The following is a 17,500-nucleotide window of genomic DNA, read 5'->3' on the forward strand; positions in this document are numbered from 1 at the left end:
CGGCTAGATAAAGGTAGAAAGAGCTAAGAAGAACAAATATTCTTCATAGAAAAGGAGTGACTTCTATTCTACTTCTAGTGAAATTCTAAGGGAAGATAAAATTAGACTCTGAATTACCAGACACCTGAACCTCTAAAGAAATCTTGTCAGCTACCATCTGCAAATGTTTCCTTTGGTGATATAACACAATGCTGCACATACCTCCAAAAATACAAAAAAAAAAAAAAAGTTTCAATTAAAGAATGAACATTCTGTAAGAAGCTAATCCTACTCTTTTTTCCTCATGGTGTTTCACCTGCTACTGCAGTCTTTTTATTTAGATACTTTTTAAAAAGCCTTATTTTTGGACATTAATAGCTTAAGAAACTCTGATATCGTGTCAATAGAACAGTGAACTGACATTTGACAAAATACATGTTTGCAATATTACAATCAATAGAACCATAAAAACCCCATGCGTTCCAATACTGAAATATTTCTACTTCCAATAGCGAAATTCTTTTCAGTCACCTCCCTCGTGTCTAGCCACTTCCTTCGTTAAAAAAAAATAAAAGTATTAATTTTATAAACAAAAATCTGCTTTTTGAATTGTATTAATCTGTTTTAATACAGATATTTTTGTATTAAGTGCATTTATTTTATTAATATGCATTAATTGCATTAATACAAATTGTTTTTCATGTGTTATAAAGCAATTCGCATCCACTGCTCAACAGCTTTCCTTTTAGCTGCATTCACACTGGAAATAATTTTAAGTTTCTCTTATGCTATTTAATTTATATTAGAAAAGGCTTTCCCACACCTTAACTAAACACATTAATTGAGGAGCAAAAAAATGCTGCATAGAGTCTGCTCTCAGAACACATGTATTATCAAATTTCTCAATGCATGGAAAACAATTCCAAGTCACTCAAAAACAGCTGTAAGGATTCAAAACCGTAGTATTATCTTCATTATGTTTACTCCTGTTTCGCAAGGTTTGTAACCAAAGAACATAGGTGCATAGAATACTTCATTATCAGTTACTTCAAAAACATTAAATTGGTGATTTACTCAATAAATACTCTTTTTTAATGAAAAGGTGACTATACTTCTCATTGTTAATATCACCTCTCATGCCAGCCTCAGAACATGTGAACAAATTTATTTAACAATCATTATATGCTGTACTAAAACAAAACTTCAAAGTCTTATTCTGAAATTGCATGCATTAATCCTTTTAAATAGTCATTACTATTTAAAAAAAAGCAACAATCAATGGCTGCAGAAATATGAATTTGCATTTTCAAGGATGTTTGGAAACATTAGTTATAATTAGCAAAACAAGTATTGTCCCCATGACAGCCTTTCTTTACAAACCTTTGAATGTTTGACAAGAAAAGGTCATGTTTTGTAAAATCCTGGAAAGGTCATTCAATAACAAATCACATGAATGAAATCACAAGAGTTCAAGGAGGTTAACAGAAACACCACAGGCATTAAAGCATGTTTTCAAGGTAAACAAGGTAAAAGAAAAACAGTCTGCCTTAGCTCTGGAAAAAGGAAAAAGCAAGTAGTCTCTAATTTGCTACACACTGTAATTTTAAAACATTTTCTCTGCACTTGGTGGTTTAACACTACGTATTATTTCTCATGTTCGACGCATTTAGGGAAGGATTAACAGATAACAGAGCCAAAACATTTAAACATCTCTTCAAATAGCCTAGGTTGACCTTAGTAGATTTTTCCGCCTTAATCTTGTGACCAGACACTTAGAAAAAAAACAAAACTTAACCTCCATCTCAACTAAATCTCAATCTTAGATCTCAAAACTTCACTGCTTGAAACTCTGCCAGCCTTTCAGCTAAACACTTTGACCTGCCTGTGACCTCCTATTTCCAGGTCTATTTTCTTCTTTACCAAAAGAACACAACATTTTTCACAGGCAGGAATAACAAAGAGTTGTTTATATAGGGTAATTTAACTACAGGATCAGTGCACGGAGCAGTGTGATGTATTTGATCCACAGACCAAGGAAAAAAAGCACTGCTCACCAGTGTTAGAGAAAAGCCTATTGAATAGTTTTCCTGGGGCAAGCCAGCAAATTGGGGTTCTTTTCATGTATAGGCATAAAAAAAACGAATTCAAGAATGATCTTGGGTCTCTGTCTCCACAGGGTGTTAAAGCACTGGCCTGCTGCAATTCTGAAGTTTTAAAGTTCCATTATCCTGGTGGAAAAAAGGAGTGCTTATTTACATAAATTCAACATTATTCAAAAGAATTTGCTACACAGGAGGAAATCTCTTCTAATACAAAGAATTTAGAATTACCAACTATGCTTAGTTTATCAGCATTACACTTGTGTTTTCATTTATGACAGGCTATTTGCAAACTGTAATTTATTATGGACCTCTTTATGAGATTAATTTAACAGGATCAGACCTGTGGACCACCTAAAGTTACATGTTGGCTGGCAGTAGCTAGTCTCACATGAGTAAGAAAAGCACAGTGACAGCAACATGGAACAGTCTCTCAGGACATACTGTTGTAACCCCTATCACAAATTCAGACTTCAAACTTAGTTTCATGAGTTCTAGAAAGTCTGAAAACATTGAAGTTTCATACCAATATCATTAGATACTCCTATGTGATGCTTCTCATCCATTTCAAGTCCAGGTAATGGCAATAAGACTCGCTCTCTAAATGCAGATATAGACAACTGAATGTGTTAAAATAATCATTTCTTCTATCAAATAAGCTTGATAGTAAAGCTAACAAATCCAAGCAACTTGGCTTTCCCATCACCCAAGCTGAATAAATATGCTGAATGTTGCATTACTTACTAGAAGGCCACTTTTATATTGGGTTCATCTTTCTTTGGAACTAACAACAGAGAACGTTACCGGTTCCACTATAAAGTTTAAAAGCTTGACATTTTAGCAACCTGCGGACAAAGGAAAGCCTGCTGATCTCAGAGCACCACCCAAGCAAGGCAACAAGCTTCAATGAAAGAATGCAGCAAATAAAAGAGACACACACTTGTTGAGGTTTCTGCTCTCTCCATGGCACAGTAAACTAGTTTAGAGTAAATGACCCAGCAGAAAACTAAAACTACTAATAAACAAATAAGATCAATTTTCAGTTACAGCATTCTCCTCAATGTTTTAACCATGACAGAGCACTAACACTTTCACAAGAGGGCAAACAGAAGAACTGGATCAATGCAGCCTGCACATGCTTCAGGTCACAATGCTTCTCTCCAGCCCTTCTACATGGACATGCTCCTCCTCATGCACACCTCTAATAGGCTCTTCTCTAATGCCCTGCTCCTAACCTTTTCCAGAAAAAGGGGCAAAACGTGTACCAGAGGAAGAACAGGAAGTTCAGCTGCTTGACGGTCATGGAGTTGGTATCATATTTGGTCATCCACGTGAGCCTGATAGAACAAAGAGCCATTAGCAGCCACACACTACCAATATAGAAACAAAACCTTGAAAATGATTTCCAGATGAAGTCAAGGCACTCAGGAATGTATTCCTTTACAAGGAGTATGCACACTTTCAAAGGAATTAAGGAACAAAATACTAAAAACAATCATGAGCATTACAAAGACCTTACTAATTAACATAAATTTTGTTTTTCTACCCACGCATACACAGGCAGACTATGCAAATGAATATATTTTACCAGGAAGAAATATAACATTACTTCCTATAGGACTACCAAAAGTACATCTGGCTGATACCTAGTTCCCAGTCCATATCCACATAGTATAGTTTTTCATCTTATTTCAGCACTATTCAGGTGCTGGCAGAACGTCTTCTGTTCTTCATGACAGGACAACTTGAGACATTTGATCCATGCATTACCAAAGCTTCCTGTTGTCACACAGCCTTATACCATCCTTTAGTAGCATTTTAGGAGCATTTTAGGAGCTGTGCATGAAATATTCTCCAATATGTGGTCCAGAGCTCAGGCTCAGTGTCATCATTATTTTGGCATTTAGGGCTCGTGTAGTACCTTTTCCTACAGACTGCAGTTTTGCCTTCTTAATTTGAAGAGCTCAAAAAAGAACTGTTCTAGAAATGTTACTCGTCCATTAGTGCTATTGTTTCTTTAAAAAGCTATACCAGTTTGTACTATGACTGATCAAAATGACTATCAGAAACAAGACACCTCATTTTGTCTTTCTTGCCAACTATTTTAGCTTATTTGCCATGAGCACAGGGTATAATTAATATCACACAGGAGCCAGCATTGTCATTTTTCAAATCATTTCCCTGGAAATGTTCTACACCTCTTAATGGCCCTGCTAATGCTGTAGCTGTCATGTTTTGGACAGCTGCGCTTTTACAAGACAAACTCAGCTGCGCCATGCGCCTCTCTGTAGACTTTTTAGCTCAACGGCTCAGAGGCCATGAATGCCAGCTGGTAACGGCTATATGGAAATCTTTGATTAATTTTTTTACCTCTAGACGCTGACTGTTGCTCAAATGTCACCTTCCCAGTTTCCATCCCTAGCCAGTACCCCCCCCCCCCCCCAGTACTGCTTGATGGATGAAGAATCAACTGAATGGGCCAAAAATCTTATGACTAATTAAAGCCAATATAGCCAGCCCAGATGTGGAGCGAACACAAAGTCTGGAGAGGGTCCAGGTCACACACGTGAAATGCTCAACTGTTCAAAAGATGGAGCTCTTAATGACATTTACTGGGCTGGAGTTAACACAAAAACTGATATTCAGGGGGCAGTAAGGAGACAGGACAGAAGTTGCATTTTGTCAGGCTTTGCCTTCACAGCTTACAGCCAGAGCAAGCGGGCTGCGTTGATCAAATGAAAACATGCAGCAACTACACAGATATTGTGAAGCGATTAAGAAAGTCAGTCAGATTTTATGCTGTTTTACTCTGGAAATGATTTGAAGCTGACAATAAGAACGAATCAGTAGTGCTCAGCAGTCATCTAGTCAGGTAGGGTGGTTTGAATTCAGCAATTGATTCTGCCTATGAAGCAATACTAAGTGTCTTCTTACTGAGTTGAAGAACCAGAGAACGTGATCGATAAACAAACCTAAAATATTGTAATTTCTAATACATACAAGTATGCTAACCATCCATTTCTGCACCCTGCAGCTCTGCAGCTCTCCTGTTTTAACTTCCTGTTCATTAACAATCTTCACTCCTAAGAAAGAAGATGGCAAAACTCATTTTCCCATCATGTCTGCAAAATACTGGATAAAGTTATGTTCAGCAGTTCAGCAGCAGCAATTGTCCCGGTTGAAACCAGCCAGGCCAGGAAAAGTGACACGAACAGGATGCTGCTAAACATGCACAATTCAAAAACACACACTATATTCTCTTCTGCATGATTTGCTGCCATTTAAAAGACAATAAACAGCAACTTTAGATTGCTAACAACATGTCATTTAAGGTTTGCTGTTGCTCAACATCAAGAAAAATCAATGCCAGCTCTACAGGGGCAGAAAACCCAGAGAAGTGAGCTCCATTTCAGGTCTGTTTGAACTCATTTCCTTTCTCCATGGTTGCCCCCTTGTACACCCCCTCAGGCATCCCCTCACAGCAGGCATGACAGCTTGACACATTGACAGCTTGCACTGAATGACAACTGATTTGTACAAATTTCAAGCCTTATAAATCTACCTGTCACAACAACAACATAAAAGAGCTTGGACCCAGCAGGTAACTCAGAAAAAGCTTCCCCTGACAGCATTTTCTGAAAAGCAATGGCTTGCCTCCTGCCAAAAATTCCAACTATCATCCTTGTATAACTTTGAATAAAAATTCAGGGCCCATTTTCTTGCCAACAGGCTACCAATCGTCTTATTTAAAGATTAAAAAGAGCGAACAAGAAAAAAAAAAAGCCATCCACAGAATTTCATTTTAAACTGATATGAAAGTAGTACCACCTGCTATGGCAGGATTACCACACCATTTTTCTCTACAGTGCTCAGACAGAGTAAATGAGCAGGGCTTTTTACGGTATTTAAACAATATCCCAGATTGCGATGCTGTTATGCATCCATTACAGTGGAGCTGTTAGTCAATGCCACTCTTGCTGATAGAAGTTCAAGAGTTTTTTCACTTTGGGAGGTTGTTCTGTTTTGTTTTGGTTTTGTTCATTTTGGTTTGTGTTTTTTCTAGCCTAGTTGTTAAAAAAGCAAAATTCCAATTTCACACACAAGCAAGGCTTTTCAAGGTACATTTTGCTGTCCAAGTCTGGTGGAAATCCACACGGACTTTAGTTAAAATGCTAAGCACTCAGTGCTTTTGTAGGGTATGCAAGATAAAAAGCGCAGCATTTGATGCTCCAAAGGAATAGAAAGGGAATAAAGTAATTCTGTAAAAGGTCTTTATGGAAGGAGTTCATACCAAAAGAGTTATGAAACCCTACAAGAAGACTCCAAAGATGATGAAACATATATGGTATTTAAAATGAGAAAGTTTTAAAGTACTCTGAGAACTCCCTGTGGAACAACCTTCCAAGTACCAAAGGAAATGCCACAGGAAGCACCAAGTCAGCTTCCCTTAAACCTGAAAAAAAAAATCATATTAAAAGATACCTGCCATTAGGGAAAAAATAAGTTATTTGTGGTGTTTTACCTAAATAAATAAAATGTTCAACAGCTTCCAGTCGTAGTCTACAAAGATCCAAAATAACAACTTTCTACTAAGCTTCTAGATAATAAAAGCAATTAGTAATACATGTAGAATTTGTATAAATTACTAATTCAGCCCATGAGACCTAAAAGAAATGGCTTTCTCGCCTTTTAACTCAGGTATTACTGGAAATTTTAATTGTACAAGTCACTTTGCATGCATACAGCAAACTGATGATAAGTGCAAATTATAACAGCACAAGTTGAGTGCTATTTCACATTTGTAGCTGCCGTGCTCCAAGTTCACTACTGTCATGGCTTTGGCTGGAATAGAGTTAGTTTTCTTCATAGAACGGCTCATATAATGTTTTGGATTTTTTATGAAAATAGTGGTGACAACACACTGTTGCCTCTTTGAAGAAAATTAACTCCATCCCAGCCAAAACCAGGCCAAACTATAATAATCTAAGATGGGGAAAAGCTCTAATTTTCAGTACTTCCCTGACAACTCTCCTGGTTTCCCTTCTGTCATGATTTTGTGCAGATAGGAACACTATCACACAAAATCATTCTAACAGGAAAAAAAAAAAAAAAAAAAAAGTGTGGGAGTAGTGTCTGAAAAACTTCAGCACACCCCTCTGCTCCCTTACCACTCATGGACATCTAAGAGTTGCATTACCTTTGCCCAAAACAAGGGGGGAGGAAAGGAAAGCGCATAGCATTTTTCAGATAAAAACAAATATAGAGTCATGTGAGAAATTTGTAGTCACAGAGAAAATGTTTGCACTAAAAATTAATATTTAACAAAAACATTTTTCTAACAGGAAGCTTTTCAAGAAACAAAGACAGGTTCTTAGAGTTTTATCTTTCCAGTAAAGTTGTAACTCGTTTCTGTTTCTGTGTACTGCCCTATATAGCAAAATGGTAAGTAAGAAAGCATAAGCAGACTGCTGACAACTTCCCATTGAGGCACAGGAACATACACCTACATAAGACAGGATAATCACACATCACAGGATCTCTAAAACAGGTGGCAAAGGCTAACCAGCCAAGAGAAACCATAGACAGCACAGAGCACACCTCTCAGGACTACTTGCACTGGTCTGCTCAACACAGTCCCCAGCCTTATAAAAGAGGAAAAGACAAGTGACTTCCATAGCTCCCTTAGTGACCATTACCCACCTTGAAAAGGACTACAGCAGTTATCTGAAGATGACCAATAGTCAACTACAAGTTATGGGCACCATGTTAGCATTGTGGTTCAACTATTTTGCCTGAATATCTTGCAGCAAAATATGTGCAATCTTTTTCCAGTAATGGGAACCTTGTCTATGTGCGTGTTTCTACAAATTTTTACTCTTAACATTTTTAAATGGGCAATAACGTCACTTTTATACTAGAATATGAAGTAATATAAAATGACAATCACTGGAGGGGGTTCCTCCCATTTTTCTTCTTTTTTTTTCTAAAGCAACTAAAGCACCATGCCAACACCTGAGCCATGACTGAGGAAGGAACAAAACAGGGAACTTGTCTGTGGAAAGCAGAATGCCACCTTCTTACAATGGTAGAGAAGGGGCTTGGATTTTAGTACTGCTGGAGTTGACCGCTTCCCCAGATTTGGTAACCATAACTACTACCACTGATTTTTTCCCATGCACACATACAGGCCTTGTTTAAAATACATAGCCACAATACCTCCCCCCTCCCCCCCCCCCCAGGAGAATACTTATTATCTCTCAGAAAATGAGCTGGGTTACAAAAGGAGGAGAGAAACAGATATACACACATTGCCCTCAACTTTTCAATCCTTTCCACACGTGGTAATACAATAAAACAGAGGTCTTAACTCCATTACATACAGGGGCAGAACCTGTTTCTGATGGAAAAGGGTTGCTAAATGCTATAAATACAACCTGTGAGGGGCAAGTTCTAGCATTTCTAGGACCTCGTTTCTTGGACTGGTGGAAGTCAGTACATTTTTGCCACTTAGAACCCTCTGTGTTATTTGTAACTGTCAGTGGAAGGGAAATCTGTAATTGTTAAGAGGGAAAGAGCCTGTGCAAATTCTTCCCAGTGCAAAGTGAACAGTCAATCACTTTTATAAGGACAGGAACAACTGAAACTATCCATTCGTATACTTTCCTTTAGTCAACAATATTACCTTTAGTAATCTGGGGAATGTGCATCCATAAATTACAGAAAGTGTTATTGCATTGCTGAATAAACAGCAACATTTCCATCAGCAGCAGTGGCAGCCCCACAAAGGTATAACAAACAGACTCAATCATTTTCTTGTCAAGCTTTGCAATGACTGCAGAGTTTACTGCTGGAGATAATGTTGCTTTCCTCAGCATTGTGTGCCAAACTGCAAACTGCTTATTAAAACAAAACCTCTTTTTCTGAGCAGCATGAGTTGGATAATCACTTATTGCACTCAAGAAAAAACAGGTTTGATGCCCAGAGGTGGTTAGCAATCAAGCATATGCATTAACATTTGGTTTGTAAAAACTGGTTAAAAAAGTAAGTGATCTAAAAAGGAATTATGAGAACCAGTGCCCCAGGTCGATCATTTTCCCTGTTAATAAATTGTTACAGATAAAATATTTCCAACTACTCTAATATGCCTCTAAGAGAGAAATTAGTAAAGAAAGTCAGGAGTGAAGCATAAATCAACTCTTCCAAATCAGATATATTCTTTTTAAAAACTGCTTTTTAAGAGGAACAATTGTACTGCATCTTTGCATTCCAGGTACAGGTGGCAACTTGCTTTTCAAAGAAGAAAAGAAAAAAAAAAAAAAAGTGAACTTAAAAACTAGTCAACTGTGTCAGGGATACTGTTGAAACACAAATGTGTTATTGCCATCCAAAGAAACAGCTTGGCATAACTAAGCCAACCAATACTCCTGAAAAAGTAAAAAACAGTTCAATTTTCTTTGCTTAAAACAGATTGACAACCATTTTACTTGGTTGAATAACAGGAAATTCTGAGACACAAATGAGCAAGCTCTGCCATGTCAAGAAAACACTGCAGTAAAGCAAGCCATTATCCTTGACTTAAGATTGGCTCCTTTTTTTCCTCTTTTCATTTTCTTAATGATTAGAGATATATTAATATAAAGGTAAACAGACAGCCTTCTCTCTGCTGTGTTGGCACTGCTGATTTCCTTCTAGCACTAAACTATCAACTGCTCAAGAAAACAGCAACATCCAAATAAAGGAGATTTCAAGACTATTGTAAATTTGAGCAGAGTACTGTGAGACTCACAAAGCCACACACACACAAAAGGAACTTTAAAGGCTGACAGTAGCATTAGCAAGCACAGGAACACAATTAAAGCCCACATTGCATCCAAAGACCAAGAAAGCAATGGTAGCCAAATTCTGGGACTCAACACCTGGAGCATTTCTGCTATTCTCAAGGTGTGAAGTTCCAAACTTACAGAATCATCTTTGATTCTGCAAAAGTTTGAGTATTTTTTTCACAGGTGCTTATATGACCTGAGTACCTAAACCCTAATGCAAAGTTGTCTTTGTTTTCTGTGGAAAACTGCCATCCTAACTGTAATTACATATAAAAAGTAAGCATTTCTATCACTTATATCTAAAATTATTTTCATCTAAAGGAGGCTTAAATCGTGCCGATCTGCACATCTGTGCTTCTGTTCAGCAATGATTCCACATTCATTCAGCCAGAGTTGTTGCATCAATGTAAGCCCTTAGAAAAAAGCCTCCAAGCTAATTTAGAGGATGATGATAAATACTAATAACTTGGTCAAATGCAAAAGCATGGCCACATTCTCACCAGATTTTCTTATCAAATGGGATTAATGTCAATAAAAGAGTCAATTAAATGCTCTCATAAAATATATTTGTAGCTATTAATATTTGAAAACCATTAAAAGTATCAATTCTTTTCCTTATCCCACCTACACCTTGAAAGACCACAAAGAAAATTAAGTTTCTATATAGTGATCTCTGCCAGAGTAACTGAAATAAGAAAAACTCCAAACCTTCTCCAAGGCAAAGACAAGCAGACTAACCTTTTTATCGTGTTTATTCCTTTCCTTCCTTACTCAATTTTTTGTCCTCCTTAGGTCCTCTCTCTTTTACTTTTCCATCAGAATGACACCTACAGGGTGTGATTTAACAGATGCTTTAACAGATGTCTTTCTCTTCCAGGCTCTTCTCAAATGAATGCACTTTCTACCCAATCCAAAGTAAACTCTTTAATATGATTTCATCCATTCACTTTCACATCTTAGCCTTACAAGTCTTGTGTTTCTTGCCACTCCTTGGTTCTCTCAACTATTCGTATATCGAAATTATCTGTAGCTTCCTCCATTCTCATTTCCAGGCCTCACCATAACCCTCACACACATCCTTTCATTCATGCTCATTTCCCACTCTCTTAGGCCCAAAGTAACTGTTTATACATATCAATATCAAGAGAAGCATCATCAGAAGAAAAAGATGTTAACACAGTAACACAAAATCATAAATACTAGCATAAAGTTCCATGAAAAAATAAATTCATCATATCGGTACAACTACTGATAAACATATTTTTTCAAATTGAGCAAATGCTCTATGTATAAAATGAACTGCTGCACTGCAATATGCCTGAATCACTTAACACTCATAAATAAATGCAATAATGCAACCACTCTTATTATCTTTAATTAACACCATCATATTTTGCAATTACATATGCAAGAGGAGATGTTTCAGTTAATCTGCAAGTTACCTTTCAGAGCATTAGGTATATGATCTGCTACCCAAAGGTTCCAGAGTGTCCCTTAATTCCCATCATTATCTACTGACATGCCCAAATGATTCTTTGGCTACTTGTTAATAAAAGAATCAGAAGGTGCTAATCTCATTATCGCCTTGTCAGCAGTTCCTGTCAGAGCGTTGTTGCCCATTAATCGCCTCCTGCTGCAGTCAATCAGGATCCTGCCACACACTCTCCCAACATGTTTATTCTTTTACCTGTTAAGATAGAAGCTAACCAAAGTGTCACATCACACTACATTGACTAGCACCACATTACAGAAACAATTATTTACTTTCCTGTACAGATACAAAGATATGATTGCAGAGTTCCAAACAGTTTAGCTGGGCTGAGTCTCTAGGTCTTGAGTTCCATCTTCCTAATTTATTACCTGGTTTACTTCACAGTCATGCTAACACAGCCAGGGAGAATAATTGCCACCATATGAAAAAAAAACTAGAGAATTCTTATGCCCAGGAAGAAAACTGCCACTCACTGTTAAAACTGAAGAGTGCGTATTTATTCCTACTACTTCAATAGTAGGCATAATTTACTCAACAATACATACTGTGAACCTAACTTGGAGCTTACGTATCCCAAAACAGTTTTCTCACTATGTGCTGACAGAAATTTCAGAGACAGATATCCAGGATTATCCAAAACTTCTCTCAGATGGGTATATTTAAAATTTTTCTATTTATTTTTCAAACCTTAGGAGCAGGCCAATACATGAACTTCATATTAATGAGCTTAGTATTTCCAATTAGTGAAAAAAGAACAAGGATAAACTAAATAGCATAATGCAAGGAAAAACAAATAAATAACAATGCAGATAGAATAAGTATGAGAAAGAAAAAGGAGAAAACTACACCTATCAAACATATCCCTGCCTCACTAGAATTACTTAGACACTGCAGCTTTCAAAAACAGATGCCTAAAATTCAGGTACTTGACACTTGTTTAGTAGCTCACACATAGGCCAGCCCACCAGGTTACAACCAGGACAGAAAACTCTCGAGTGTCCCCTTCTGCAGCCACCCTGCAAGAGCCTTGCACTAAAACTGCACGGAAGAATTCTGTCAGCTTCAGGGGACTTTGTCCAAAGATAATCATCCCAAGGCCTTGCAGCTGCAGCTGCTGTCCTTAAGCCTTGGAATGAGTAAAACTAATCTTCTGAGAGTGAAATTCCCTCTCTACTCTAGGAAAATGAAGTGGCAGGGGGTAGGGAAGCAGTCCAAACCAAACATTTAGAGAAAACAAGTCAGTATTTTATTCTATTCGCAAGAAATAGAAACTCTTTCTTCTTTCCAAGACCATATACTTCTCTTTTCATGAATACGCAGCTACAAAAAAGCCATAAAACAGATCTAAGGTGTAGCTTGAGCTAAATAGGGAAGTTATCATATTTTCCAACTGTTGAGATTCAATGCTACCTTTGGTAGCTCAAAGTATAAAAAAATATTCATCTGTATTCATTTGTTTCTACTGAGCACTTAACTCCACCTCTGTGATCTGACCTTTCTGAATTCCTCCATGCACTATGCAATAGACATTACAAACGCATACATATTTGTGTCCTGTCTGTTTTACAATTTTGGGGACATCTCTAGCACACTTTAGAGCCCAAGATACCATGAAGTCACCTCAGCTCAAACAGAAGCGTAAAACACAAGGAACCTATGTATGTAGAGGATACAGATTCAGATGCCATTTGTGGTAATGGCTCTGAAGTTCTATAAATCCAATAAAATTATAAAACATTCCCTGAAATATGATTCATGGGAAAGGCTCACAAGTAAATGGGTATCCTAGATAGCTTAGAAATATCTTCACAACTTATTCCCAACTCAAACTACATACAAAGAGTGCGGCCATGTAGAGGCAGAACCAAATCCTCCTCTATGGTTCACAAAATGCCAATTGCCCTGTAATACACAAATCCCTCAGAATCAGAATCTTGGAGAGAGATGGCTTCCACTACTTTCCCCTCTCCTTCTATTAGTTTAATGAAGACAATCAGCAGGTTGTTTGTTTCCAAACTTTAGCCCTACAGGGTAGTTAAATAATATAGAAGCTTATCGGTCTACACTTTTACTAATGAACATTAATGGAAGACTGCTTGGCACAGTCCTAAAGCACACACCAAATTTACATTGAAAACATGGAAGCAAGTGAAAAAAAAAAAAATGGATAAATAAGTGGAAACAAGAAGAAATACTATTTAGAATCAGGAATCACATTTGCATCTCAATCCAGGCATCCCATGTTTGCCATAATACCGCTACATAGTTGAACAGCACAAGATCGTGAAAGTAAAATTGTTTTGGCTGAGCTGACAGTAATAAGGTTGATATGAATCATAGAACCATTTAGTATGAGCTATATTATAATATTCAGTTTAATCATGTTAACTGTAGGGGGAGGGAGAAGTAGGGTAAAAGGAATATACAAGCAATTTACTTGCAGGCACTTTTAACAACTTTATTTAAGCTTGTTTTATCTGCATAAAGAATATCCCAATATGCTTGTTAAGTGAAATGAAAATGGAAAGTGTTTCTAGTAGCATAAAGACATTAGAGAATGCCTTAAAGTGTATGAAAATTTTACATCAGCTCTTATTACAGTTGATTGCTGAACTGACAAGGGGAAAAAATGTATCTTAGGTTTCCCTCCACTTGTACATTAATAAGCACTTTTTAAGCACTATTCTGCAAAGAAACTGAAACACTTAAATTCTGAAAGAAACACTCTATCTCTACTAATAATGGATAATATCAAGATACACTTTTATTTTAAAGAAAGAAAAGACCTCTCTTGATCTTTTATTATACCAATTGACTTTGCAAAAGTAGATGAATTTATACCCATTGATGTTATACTGGGCAGTCAAGGATACTGGTTTGTTGTCTAGTGTAATTAAATGACACTTCTGCAAACAGGCTTTATTGGTGGCGATTCATTAGAGGAAGGAATAGCTTTAAAAGTAACCTCCGGATTTGGACAATGGTTTCCTATTTCAGTCACTTGCAGCAAGAAAGAAGGTTTTTGGCTTAGAAACTTAACCATCTACATGTGACAAGATTTTTCAGAGACCACATTTTTCACTTGAAAGATTTCTGTGTTCATTGTTTTTTGACCTTATGAAAATAGTGACGTATTGTTCAACACTAAATGACTACAGAGGCACTGAAAACAACCAGATCCCTACCTAATCTTACTCCTGTTAGCAAAGCAGATGAACAACATTTTAGTAACTGAAATGTACCCTTTAACCAATGCGTTGAAAGAGGTCGCAAGCTCTTATGGCTACACAGAGCATACATACATGATTACATTTTACAAGTACACAGGGAAAAAAAAAAGCATATCAAAACACATCTAGTCCCATAAGGCATTCTTCAGCCTACAACACATCTCCCAGCTCCTCTTTTGGCCTGTTTGATTAGGATTTAGCCTATGCTGACAGATCATCTTTGGAAAGGCCCCTGGCTGTGCCAAAAAGAACAAGTTAAGCAAAGGATTAACCAATACACTCTCACTAATGCAGTCAAACTGTCACCAGGATCAAAGACATTCACAAGAGACAGAAAGCAATTTAGGCAAGTGCCCCTCCATGAATTAATGTAAAATATACTATAACAATCACACTCTGCCTGAATGAAAGAATATACTGCTCTCCCCTCACTTTTCAGGGAAAAAAAAAAAAAAAAAAAAAAAAAGCAGCATAAAAACAACTTGGTATTTAAATTAAACTGTTTATTCTCTAAGTATTACCTTCTCAGCACTTTTACTGCGACAGAAGACAATATAAGAAAATCAAAATGCAGTATTCCTTCAGTGAGAAAACATTAAAACAAGAAAATTCAACTCAAACAATGAAACTGAACAGGTTGTCAATGCTCGTTGGTAATTCTACTGAGTCAGTTGATACTGAAAAATAGAGTGTAGGATGAAGTTGAAGTAGTCCCAGTTACTTCAATTACAATCATGATTCAGGAGACAAGTAGTTCTAGAAATCCCACCTAAATTTTGCTCAAAGCATGTCATTTTTATTAGGTACTCTGTGATGGACATTATGTAAGAAGAAAACTGAAAAACTATCTATGCCAAAAATTGCAGACGCGTCCCAAATACAAGAAAAAGGAAACTGATAATTATACTTTAAAAAACATGATGGAGTCAACACTGTTCAAAAACACCTTGGAAAAAAATAATTATACAGACGTAAGGCAAATAATGTTTCTAGTATTCCTCAGTAAAACACTAATAAACACTAATAAAGTAAATTGTTTGTTGATTAATGTACCACCATACTGATAACTTAGATCAATATGCTGATTTTAAATATATCTCCTAACAAACAGAGCCACAATTAGAAAGAAGCTGTAATGGTTTGTGTGTACCACTGACAAAAAAGTGTAAATATTGAGATTTAGTGTTAAATTCTAAAAAATACAGAATCCAAACTGAAGAAATATCAAGTGTATTTTGGAAGTCACCTTTCAGTTACACTGCTACTTTCTTCAGATGAAATTATCCTTTCTCCCAAAGATGCAAAAAGAACAGCCCCATAGTTTCTAGCATGAGAAGTACAGTCCATAAAGCTGTGACTGGCACATTTTAGAACTAGTTATAAGTTTATGACCAGGTTTGCCTAATTACCTGTGTCTCATACAGCCATTGTAAATTCTTTTTACTATGATTTCTCCTTGCTGCTTGGTAGTATCTGGAATATAACCTGGACTTGTGTGCCTAATACAGATAGATGTTGTTTATATAATGGTGTCCTATGAAAAGCATGATAAAACAGCATAGTCTCTACAAAATGTGTTATTAATCTAACCCAATAAAAGTGTACTGATATACAAATAATTTGCTTCAAAATGAACAAAACTGTGCCATCTTAACACAGAATTAAAATAGGGAGGAAGCTAAGCCAACCTGAAGAAATATTATAGATTTTAGAGAAACAAACAAAATTTAAGCCAAAATATATATGATGCACTACCAACATGCCATGTAACAAGGATCACATCCATAAAGCTCATGTTTTCAATACAGTGAAACTCAAGAGGAAATGAATGCATTACTAAACATAGTCCCTCTGCCTGGCCTAATCTGCTCCACAGAGCTTCAAGAGCTTGCACCACCAGCTGGCCCAGCCACCCCACTCCAACCTTTCATTGTCAGCATTGTTCTGTACCAGTGCTGACCTAATGCCATACTGAATGTGCTCCCAGAGTCCTAAAATAAAGCATTTAGCTTAGAACATGAGACTACAGATGAAAAAAAAAAAATCCAACAAACATTTAATCCTTGTCTAATATAAATAAGCCACTACGTTTTTCCAGTGCACTTTTTTAGAAGAAGGAAATTGAGCAACCAGGACAGAACCAGGCACAAGATCAGTGCTGTGGTATCAAAGCCCACCCCATCAGTCGGCACAGAGAAGGAGATTACAGATGTATTTAAGAGACTCATCTTTCACTGAGCCTTCAATGTGCTTACAGTATTGCAACAGCTAATAAAAATATATTTCAGCTTCATATCCTACTTATCCAATATTTCCAGCTTACAAAAAACAGAAAGGAAAAGTGATATCTGTTATTCTAATGTAGTCTCCCTTTTGTGGCAAGAGGTTACTATAAACAGACTTGAATTGTGGATTAAAGCCACAAGAGAAGATGCACAGCAGTAAACAGACCAGTGCTACACTTGTATAAAGAAAAAAATACTAGAGAAATATGTGGAAAGATGGCATTGTCAGCACTATCCTTTAACAACATTAGGAAAAAGAGCTACTTATTACACATCCATTCCCCTGTTTACCAAATAGTATCTCATTCAGTGCTCTGAAAGAAAGTACGTATCTGTAAAATATCTACTACCACCTCATTCTTTAAAGAGGATAATTCTGATGCTCATCCGCCAACCTGCCCATGTAGTAAATATCTAAAATTAAAGAACAAGCAAACTGTATTTAAACAAAACTGTCTTTTATAAATACAGAAAATATCATCAGAATTTGTCAAGGTTAAATTATTAGTCTTTGTGTGTGTGTGTGTGTGTTTTTGTTTTAAATATCTTAAAATGAGAGACAAGACATTAGATTTATAAACAGCAACAGCAA

General features: G+C 36.6%; 1 protein-coding gene across 8 annotated transcripts in view; it reads right to left on the bottom strand.

Moving 5' to 3' along the window:
- LRMDA (leucine rich melanocyte differentiation associated) overlaps positions 1 to 17,500 on the bottom strand; it is a 694,799-nt gene that overhangs the window by 588,356 nt on the left and 88,943 nt on the right. The window contains exons 1-2 of one of the 8 annotated variants that reach the window (XM_035329296.1): positions 12,281 to 12,399; positions 10,855 to 10,856 (exon numbers count right to left, since the gene is read on the bottom strand). The exons of the other annotated variants lie outside the window; for them this stretch is intronic. Coding sequence (XP_035185187.1) covers positions 10,855 to 10,856 — 2 coding nt within the window. The 5' untranslated portion in view covers positions 12,281 to 12,399. Of the gene's footprint in view, positions 1 to 10,854; positions 10,857 to 12,280; positions 12,400 to 17,500 lie in introns of those variants that run through there. 8 annotated transcript variants of the gene reach the window in all.

The sequence above is a fragment of the Oxyura jamaicensis genome, chromosome 6, assembly GCF_011077185.1.
Source record: "Oxyura jamaicensis isolate SHBP4307 breed ruddy duck chromosome 6, BPBGC_Ojam_1.0, whole genome shotgun sequence".
Lineage (NCBI taxonomy): Eukaryota > Metazoa > Chordata > Aves > Anseriformes > Anatidae > Oxyura > Oxyura jamaicensis.